Source organism: Sphaeramia orbicularis, chromosome 11, assembly GCF_902148855.1.
Source record: "Sphaeramia orbicularis chromosome 11, fSphaOr1.1, whole genome shotgun sequence".
NCBI lineage: Eukaryota > Metazoa > Chordata > Actinopteri > Kurtiformes > Apogonidae > Sphaeramia > Sphaeramia orbicularis.
In genome coordinates, this window is record NC_043967.1 from 51,330,273 (window position 1) to 51,339,978 (window position 9,706).

At 32.9% G+C, this 9,706-nt stretch overlaps 1 protein-coding gene across 2 annotated transcripts; it reads left to right on the forward strand.

Moving 5' to 3' along the window:
- The first annotated feature begins 888 nt into the window (after positions 1 to 888).
- Positions 889 to 9,384, forward strand: LOC115428262 (major histocompatibility complex class I-related gene protein-like). Of its 2 annotated transcripts, none has more exons than XR_003936596.1 (8): positions 889 to 1,019; positions 3,098 to 3,364; positions 6,401 to 6,679; positions 7,075 to 7,383; positions 7,712 to 7,810; positions 8,023 to 8,040; positions 8,205 to 8,301; positions 8,553 to 9,384. XR_003936596.1 is itself a non-coding variant. In XM_030147139.1 (8 exons), exons 1-7 carry the CDS (start codon positions 962 to 964, stop codon positions 8,246 to 8,248), a joined length of 1,074 nt encoding a protein of 357 aa, XP_030002999.1. In that variant the 5' UTR covers positions 889 to 961; the 3' UTR covers positions 8,249 to 8,269; positions 8,553 to 9,384. The 2 variants fall into 2 exon arrangements, 1 of the variants encoding a protein (XP_030002999.1); XM_030147139.1 differs by having other exon boundaries at positions 8,205 to 8,269.
- Positions 9,385 to 9,706: the final 322 nt, after the last annotated feature.

Below are 9,706 nucleotides of genomic sequence, written 5' to 3' on the forward strand. Positions count from 1 at the left end.
ATTTGTCATCAAAATTAAATCAACTTAAAAGTGACTGAACTTAAGACTCTAACATAACTCAAATAACCACTAGATGCACCATGGGTTTGTGGTTTACACAGTCAAAAAATACAATGTCCACATCATAGATGTAGTTCAGGTGGTTTATTTTCAAGATTTTGCAGGCAAATAACAACTAAGGCCTTTTGTGCTGTCTGTCCTGCTCATCCAGTAAAAAACCAGGTGCATGCTGGTCTAACTTTGTGCTACCTGTTTATACCCAGGTGCCGACGGTCTAAACCAATGACAAAACACAAAACAGAAAGTTGCTAAATACTAAAGAATGAAAGCAATAACCATAAAATAAATAAAAAAAAAAAAAAAAAAAAAAAAAATCAAAACAGACTATTAGCAAAAAATACTGAATTAGTAAATAAAAAAGGTAAATTAACTTTAAACAAAAAACTAAACTGAAAAATATCTCCTACAAAGACTTTCAATGATTCCTTTCAGTTCTACTCAGATGCACTATCTATCTATCTATCTATCTATCTATCTATCTATCTATCTATCTATCTATCTATCTATCTATCTATCTATCTATCTATCTATCTATCTATCTATCTATCTATCTATCTATCTATCTATCTATCATAAGACTGGATTTTATTTGACTCAAGGGACAGAGAGAAAAATGAATAAAAATAAATGAGAATGAATAAACCTGTGAGCTGTCAGATGTTCATATGTCTTTTCCTTTTTTTGTCTCAGTTCTTATTTTTACTTTCGTTACTAACCTCTGTGGGACATTATTACTCAGAAACATGTGACGGAGCCCTGATCCTGAATTCTCATTGGATGTAATATTTAAACCCCTCCTCCTTTTGCCTCAGTGTTATCCTTCTGTCTGTACAAACGCAGCTTCATTTCTGCCCTGTGTTTGGAAGAGCAACCATACTGTTGTCTGATCTAACAAACAACAATGAAGAGTTTATTTCTTCTTTTCATCCTGATTATTGTCCTGTATGAGGCAGCAGCAAGTGAGTTTTGGACTTTTTAAATTATTATATTCATAAAAAAAAAAAAAAAAAAAAGTCTTTATATGAGTTGATTTCTTTTTATTTGTTCTATGTATCTTATATTTTACAGGTTCTTTAGTTGAACTGTGTTGGTGTTAAAGACATGTCTACAGACTGTAGAAGTATTTTCAGACATTGCAGTTATTTTTCCTATAATATTAGTAAATAATGTCTGTTCATCTTATTGGTTTGTGATATTTTAGGTCAGTGCTGAATGTTGTCAGGAATTATCTATTATATCATTGAAATGTGACTTTAGAAAGGTCAGTTTCTTTTTTAGTTGTTTCAATCATTAACTTTATAATTTATCAACAGTATTTAGATCGGTCACAGATCTGGTACTTTCCAAAATGACAGGACGCTGCGCATTTGCGCAGAGCGAAGAAGAACCAGCGCACATTCACAAATGAAGAAACAAAATATAAGGAAATGTAATTGTACTTGGCTCGTTAATGTAACATATTTTTCTAGGCTGTAGTTATTATACATATACCACATTTTCACATGAAACTGCATTTTAGATTTCACAGTACCAATTTCAGTCAGTTGATGGCGCTGTTTGACCCCTGATGAAGCCAAACAGTTTCCTGCTTTGTGTTTAAAATATTACAATTGAAATAATGAACTAATTTAAGCGAAAAGATTTGGTCCAATTAAGGCATGATATGCTGTTTAATATTTTTCATAAGAAAAGTGCATGTTACAAGATATTACATGTACCCCTATTGTATATCTAATAACAATAACAATGAAATAAAAACTTCACACACAGAGTATTGCATTGTGATATTTTACAGTCCTGAATGATATATAGATTTAATAAGACAATGGAATTTCTGTTGTAATTTGTTAAGCAGAAATAATAGTAATAAAAAAATACTGTTAAGGAGTCCATGTTTTTAATGTAATATTGTTGTTATTTCACTAAATGAAATACCATAGACGCAGAGTAACATAGTAATTTAATAGTTTAATTAATGTAGATCTACGGACATAAAATCAGACACATGAAAATACTAAATCACCTAAATTTGACGAAACCAACCAAATGATTAATCTGAAAATAATTGATATATTCATCCAGAAGGAAAATGGATGTTTGCTAAAGCTTTAATTAAGTATTTTTCAGAATTAAGTAACTTACTTTATTGTTTCATCAGTAATAAATTGATTCTTAACATTGAATAAGAATCTTATGACAAGTATGTGAAAGACAGAGGATTCTTTAAAAAAAAAACAAAAGAAGGTGAATCAACTATGAAAAAGCTATATCTATATTCTCTGTGTATCTATTTTCTGGAAAAAACAAAAAAAAACAAAACAAAACAAAAAACGTTTTGGGACATAGTACAGGTTGAATATGTCTGTTTCAAATAACAACTGAAAAATGAATCTTGTGATATGAGAAAATAAGTATAATTAAGTTAAATGTAATTGTTTTTGTGCCACAAACGCTCAGAGCTGAATCTGCTAAAACTACATAAAACAAAATATATAAATTGCAAGTGCAAAGTGTTGACTATTGTTTTCTCATTCTAGTTAAAAAGTGATATTTGTAGTCCTTAAATATAGAAAAAAAGGGAGTTTAATTCTTAGAAAGGAAACATGTCAGTGGTCATTTGTAATTATCTAAACATTAGAGTAACACTAATGTTACAGGTTAATAAAATATAATATGTATATTTTCAAACTCTTTTCATTAAAACAATATAAATGCATTTAATACTATAATACTTTTCTCAGTCAGTTCGTTTTTAAACTGGATAATTTTTAGACCTTTGATAAACAAACACTCATCCATGTGACTAGATTCACATATTTGACTGGTTTAATATTTATGTAAATATATTATTTAAGACTGAACTTTAGAGCTATTACATTTATGAATTTCTCCATCAAAGTTTTGTGTAAGTAATTTTACTGGAAAACAGCACAGAAATTTTTTTTTCAGGGTAGAGATAAATATTTCTGTTTAAGTTGTTCATAAAACTGTTAATATATAGATATGTAAATTCATCACATCTACTTTTCTCTTACAGGGATTCATTCAATGAAGTATTTCTACACCGGGTCGTCTCAAGTCCCAAACTTCCCAGAGTTTGTGATTGTTGGGTTGGTTGATGATCTTCAGATGGTTTATTATGACAGCATCACCATGAAAACAGAACTCAAACAGGAGTGGATGAACAAAGTCACAGCAGATGATCCACAGTACTTGGAGAGGAACACTGGAAACTTTCTGGGTTCCCAGCAGACCTTCAAAGCTGGCATTGAGATTTTAAAGCCGCGCTTCAACCAGACTGGAGGTTAGTTCATGTTTAATTAGTCGTCACTAAAATAATGTTTATGGTTTTATCATTTCATCAGTGTTTTATTCAGCTGTTTAATATAAGACTTTCCACTCACACACAGTCTTTATGACAAGCACACAGTCATATAAAAGCTCAAGAACATGACAGACATTCTCCTTTTTTATATTTTCAAGTAAAATGTTTTATAAGTTAATTGATTACAAAAGAAACTTCCTTACCTTTTATTTCAGTTCATTGTGTTTCCCGTCATAAATGTTCATCATAATATACAGCATGGAAAGGATTAGTCTATAAATATAATAACATCTGGATAATATTTGAAGTTATTTATCAAACAAAACATTAAAGGTTTCAAAGGTTTCTGATTTCAAATGTCAGTATTTTCTGCTTTTGTCTGTTTTATAGAATTAATGATTAAATAGTGTCTAAAGGTTTGTCAAATTAAAAAAACACTAGAAGATTTACATTTGGACTCTAAAAACATGTAATCTGTATTTTTCTGTTTTGTAAAAAAGCAAATAATTAATTCACCTCCACATTAATTGACACTGAAAGGAATCATAGTTTCCGCAATCAAGTATATAATGGAAACAGATTAAATTACATTAATTTAACCTGAATGCATTTTTCTTTTCTGTTGTAAACATTTATGCAGCTAGAATTATGAGTCATTAAACAAATCAATAAAACAATCAAAACCAGTTATTTATAATATTGTAGTTGTCAGTTTTATCAAGCAAAAACACTAGATTTTTCTCAAATATAACATATTTCCTCTCGTTTCTGTTTCATATCATTGAAATAAAAACCAGCGGGTGATGATGAGATGTTTTTTTTTAATTTGCTGTACTTTTGTGAAGAAAAACATTTAAAAATTAATCTAACGTGTTTCTAGCAAGTCATCAATCTTTAAAGAAATCAGTGTCTCTCCTAAACATATAATACAATTATAATTTAGGCTAGATTGATTATTTGACTGTATTTTTGTTTTCTATCATTAATGTTACAAAGCTGAAGGGATTAATCAATTAACTGATTAGCTGATTAGTAAGACATTACTCAGCACCAATTCAAATTTTAGATAATCACTAAAGTCTTTTATCGTGGAAAAACACCAAGATATTGCCGCTCTTTTCTGTGTCATATCATTGAAATAAAAACCAGCCAGTGACAATGAGACATTTTTTTAAATTTATTGTAATTTTGTGAAGAAAAACATTGATAAATTAATCCAATGTGTTTCTAGCAACAAAACAACAAAACATTACTCAGCACCAATTGAAATTTTAGATAATCATTAAAGTCTTTTATTGAGGTAAAACACCAAGATATTTCTGCTCTTTTCTGTTTTATATCATTGAAATAAAGATCAGCTGGTGACGATGAGACTTACTATTATTTTTTAAATTTTCTCTCATTTTGTGAAGAAAAACATTTATAAATTAATCCAACTTGTTTCCAGCAAGTCATCAATATTTAAAGAAATCAGTCAGTGTTCCTCCTAAACATGTAATCCAACTATAATTTAGATTAGATTGATTATTTGACTGTAATTTTATTTTCTATCATAAATGTTACAAAGCTGAAGTGATTAATCAATTAACTAATTTGCTGATTAGTAAGACATTACTCAGCACCAATTTAAATTTTAGATAATCACTAAAGTCTTTTATTGAGGAAAAATACCAAGATATTTCTGCTCTTTTCTGTTTTATATCATTGAAATAAAAATCAGCCGATGATGAGACTTTTTTTTTTTAAATTTTCTGTCATTTTGTGAAGAAAAACATTTATAGATTAATCCAACTTTTTTCTAGCAAGTCATCAATATATAAAGAAATCCGTGTCTCTCCTAAACATATAATACAACTATAATTTAGGTTAGATTGATTATTTGACTGTATTTTTTATTTTCTATCATAAATGTTACAAAGCTGAAGAGATTAATCAATTAACGGATTTGCTGATCAACAAAACATTACTCAGCACCAGTTTGTATATTCAGATAATCATTAAAGTCTTTTATTCCAGAAAACACCAAGATATTTCCGCTCTTTTCTGTTTTATATCATTGAAATAACAGTCAGTGACAATAAGGAGAAAAAACAGTTTGTAGATTTCACCACAGGTTTTAGAAACTTGATGGACATTTGTTGTATTTTCTGACATGTTGTAAAGTAAAAGGTTAACAGATGAATAAAATTCCACCAGATTAATTGTTAATGAAAGGAATAATGGTCTGCAGCTGTAAATCCATCATAGAAGTTCAGATGAGATGAGTTGACCTCTACTGTCCAGACACAGTGTGTTGGTTCGTCCATCAGGTCACATGTGCAGGTAGAAACAGCTGTGGTTTCTATGAAATGACTGATGGATGGACCAGTGGGGACACACAGACGGCCTCCCAGTCTGTGTACTGGTCCTGCCGGTGTCTGCTGTGTTGTGCCCAGTAGTAGTAACACACTGCTGGTCTGGACTCTGTGTTCTGACGGAGCAGGTGGACTCCAGTGGTTCATCCTGGACTCAAACTCCAGTGGAAGCTTCTATCAGCGTCAGGACAGTCCGCTCTAGTATCTCACAGGAAGAGGAGGTGATAGGACTGATCTACTGGTGCAGGGTTTCAGCTGGTGTTCATGTCAAGTCCAGGACCGGCTTGAATCTGTGTCTGCCGGTCCGGACCTCAGCTCTGGGTCACATGAAGCCACTGGACCTTCAGCAGTGTAGATAAACTGTGTGGGTCTGTGTGGAGGCAGTGTTCAAGTGTAGTGGGTGTTCCAGTGTAGTGGGATTCTGTCTGTGTCTCCCAGTAGTCTCTGGTCTGTGTGTGTGTCTGTAAAACGTCCACACTGTCCACATGATGATTGTCTGTGAGTGGTTTATGTAGAGTCAGTAACAGCAGCAGGAGGAGGGTTTGTGTTTAGTGTGTGTGGATCAGTGGGTTTCTGTGGGAACATGTGATATTCAGTGATAATAGGTGTGTGTGGTGTGATGTCACTGTGGGTTACTGATGGATGTCTGTGTCTCTGTCAGGTGTCCACATTTACCAGTGGATGTACGGCTGTGAATGGGATGATGAGACTGGTCAAACTGATGGATATGATCAATTTGGTTATGATGGAGAAGACTTCATATCATTGGACCTGAAGACCGGGACATGGATCGCATCAACACCTCAGGCTGTCATCACCAAATACAAGTGGGCCAGAAATACAGCCTACACTGACTATTGGAAGAACTACATCAGCCAGCAGTGTCCTGACTGGATAAAGAAGTATGTTAACTATGGAAGGAGTTCTCTGATGCGCACAGGTAAAATCATATTATCTGATGTACTGACAAACTTCATACAGCCTCAAGTTTCATATCTGAATGTTCTTTGTCCTTTCTGTATCTTTTTTATCTCAGAACTCTTTATCTGAGTGCCTCTCTCTGCTTCAGTCTTTCACCACACTTTCACACTACACTCAGACATTTCTTCAACATTTAATTTCCTTCATCTTTCCCCCACTGTCTCCTCTCCACTTCCCCTTCCCACCTCTCAGTCCTCTGTTTTTTTCCCTCCGTCCATCCTGTGTTTTTTTTAAATTTTTTTATCACCTTTACTAAAGTTTATTCACATTCCACACATTACATCAAACAGAAATGACAACATGAATCTAAAGTAACAACAGACAGACTTTAAACTGTGTTTGTTTTTACTCCAGATCGTCCCACAGTGTCCTTCCTGCAGAAGTCTCCCACCGCCCCAGTCACCTGTCACGCTACAGGTTTCTACCCCGACAGAGCCGCGATGCACTGGAAGAAAGACGGAGTGGAAATTCATGACAACGTGGACATGGGTGAGATCCTCCCCAACAACGACGGAACCTTCCAGATGAGCATTGACCTTTCATCGATCCCACCTGAAGAGTGGGAGAAGTACGAATGTGTGTTTGAACTTTCTGGTGTTGATGATATTGTCACCAGACTGCGTAACGTTCGGTCTAACTTGGACAAACCTGGAACTGAAGGAGGTACGCACGAAACATGATGTTTTGAAGCAGATATATGTGTATTAGTGTGGTGTGATGCTATTCATGTTGGTCCTACCCTGGCTGTGTTTCTACTCATCTATATTTAAGATGCTTCTATGAACACTGTCAGTCCGTTTCACATCAGTTTCGCTTCTACACAAACAAATTAAACTAAACTTCCTTTAATAATTTATTTAATTTCCAGGTTGGATTCTCAAGTAATGCACATTATTTGGAAAACTATTAATTAGATCTGGAAACAAAAATATGCACTTGTTAAAAACCTCTTTTCTGGTTTATAGAGTATTCTGTGTTTTATTTTGTGTAGATCCATTCCCTACTGGTGCTGTTATCGGAGTTGTTGTGGGACTGCTGCTCCTCATCTGCATTATTGGAGTCGTCATATGGAGAAGAAGGAACAATGAAGGTGAGAAGGAGAAGTTTATTTCACTCATGACACTCGTTTTGACGTCACACTTTGATTTTATTTATTTAACTTACACATGTGCCAGGTTGACTTTAATCATTCAGCGTCTTTCAGGTGTAAACTTGTAATACATTAGTAGATGATAAATATTGTAATGACACGTTGTTAAATATAGATTATTAATAAGTGTTACACCTTTTTCTGTTTTTCAGGCTTTAAACGTGCTAACAGTGAGTATTGTTTTTTCTGTAAATCTCATGCACATTTTTATGTTTTTGTTGTTACATATAAGCTTAAAATATTTTTTATTTTCCCAAAATCCTATTATCTTTGACAGTAGAGTGCTAACTGTAGTTTCAATATGTGTTTGGGTTTTTTTTTTTTCTTTTTATAGCTTCAGACACTTCATCTGATCCTGACCTTCGGGTTTACACCTAATGACAGTGAAAACTGAGTCGTGTAAGTTTAACTCCTCACACTAAATATACAGTGTAAGTTCTTCACAAGTGAAAGTAATATTTGATCACATTAATATTCATTTACATAATACAATGTTAAGATCAATTTATTTTTCATGATTCATTATAACAACATAAAACTGGTGTACAAAATCAGTTTCATCACTCTCCATATAATTTGTATTTTACCTGCATTTTTCATTGCATATGAAGTAACAGAGAAGAGACGAGTGTGTTAAAAATAAGGTTGAAGTTCAGGATTTTTTTTTTTTTTATCTTGACAGGAGACCAGCGATGATTGAAGAATGACAGATAGAACCTAAAAAGTCTGTGTCATTAAAAGTTATTTTGTTGTTTCTTGTGACAAAAATAAGAATAATTAGTCATATGCATTATTTTCACACCATAGAATCTTCTTTTTCATCTTTTTCCCTGTAATCATGTTTCATTCCAGTAGGATTGGCTTTGACAGCTGTTAGTACTGATACAGCTGTGGCTTTTTGTGACACAGTTCATCAGAAACATTGTGTCTAGATAATCCTCCACTGTGTGATTCCAAATATCTGGAGCAAAATGAGGCTGTTTTTCAGTTGTTTCTGCAGATGTTTTATGGACTCTGAGACTAAAGACATTAACAAAGAAACTGGAAAGACCACAGAGCCTCACAATGTTTGAGTTTTATGTAAATGAACGATCTAGGAACATTCTCATTTTTTTTTTAGATTATATCAGTTATGTAGACTTTGGTTTAACACTTTTTCAGGATTCTTTTTAAGGAATCACAGCCTTGTGTGTAAATGATCTCTGACTACAGATGTTTGAGAGGTGATTTATTTCAGAATATATTTTATTCATTGCATACAAGTGATACCAAGGAGATGTTTTGTATAGTGTAAATGAATGTAAAATGCTTTATTTTAATTTTATCAATAGTTTTGTTTTTGAATCACACTTTTTATGGGATTTGAGTTTGTTTAGGGCATGTTCTGCTGTTTTATGTGTTTATTTAGGAGATTCTTGGGGACTATATTGTACTTTTTTTTTTTTTTGCTGTCATTTCTAATACTTGTACTGATTCCAGGCTTATTGATAAATAAAGTCCTTCCAGACATCCAATATGGGGCAGAGTGGTTATTTGGTCTAGCATATAATGTTATTTGTTGTTGTTTATTGGAATCATTATTTTTTATTTTTTATTTTGGTGACTTCTGTTTTTTCAGATGGAAGTGGTGAGTGCTGACAAACACTTACAGTCAAGGAAAAAGGATTAGACCATCAAAAGTCATCAAAAATAATAGATATTCAATCAAGTACTAACTCCTGTGTGTATCAGGTGACTAAAACAGACAGAAAAGAAAACATGGAATGCGTAAAAGCACTGTTTTTGTCAGTACAATGCCATAGATATTGATGTAAGAACTGAAGTGATTTTGGTTAT

Excerpts from the sequence above, each read along its gene's own strand:
- LOC115428262 (XM_030147139.1), top strand. The coding sequence starts at position 962 with ATGAAGAGTTTATTTCTTCTTTTCATCCTGATTATTGTCCTGTATGAG. Across the intron at positions 3,365-6,400 it reads GCGCTTCAACCAGACTGGAG|GTGTCCACATTTACCAGTGG; the intron begins GTTAGTTCATGT and ends TGTCTCTGTCAG. Across the intron at positions 7,384-7,711 it reads CAAACCTGGAACTGAAGGAG|ATCCATTCCCTACTGGTGCT; the intron begins GTACGCACGAAA and ends TATTTTGTGTAG.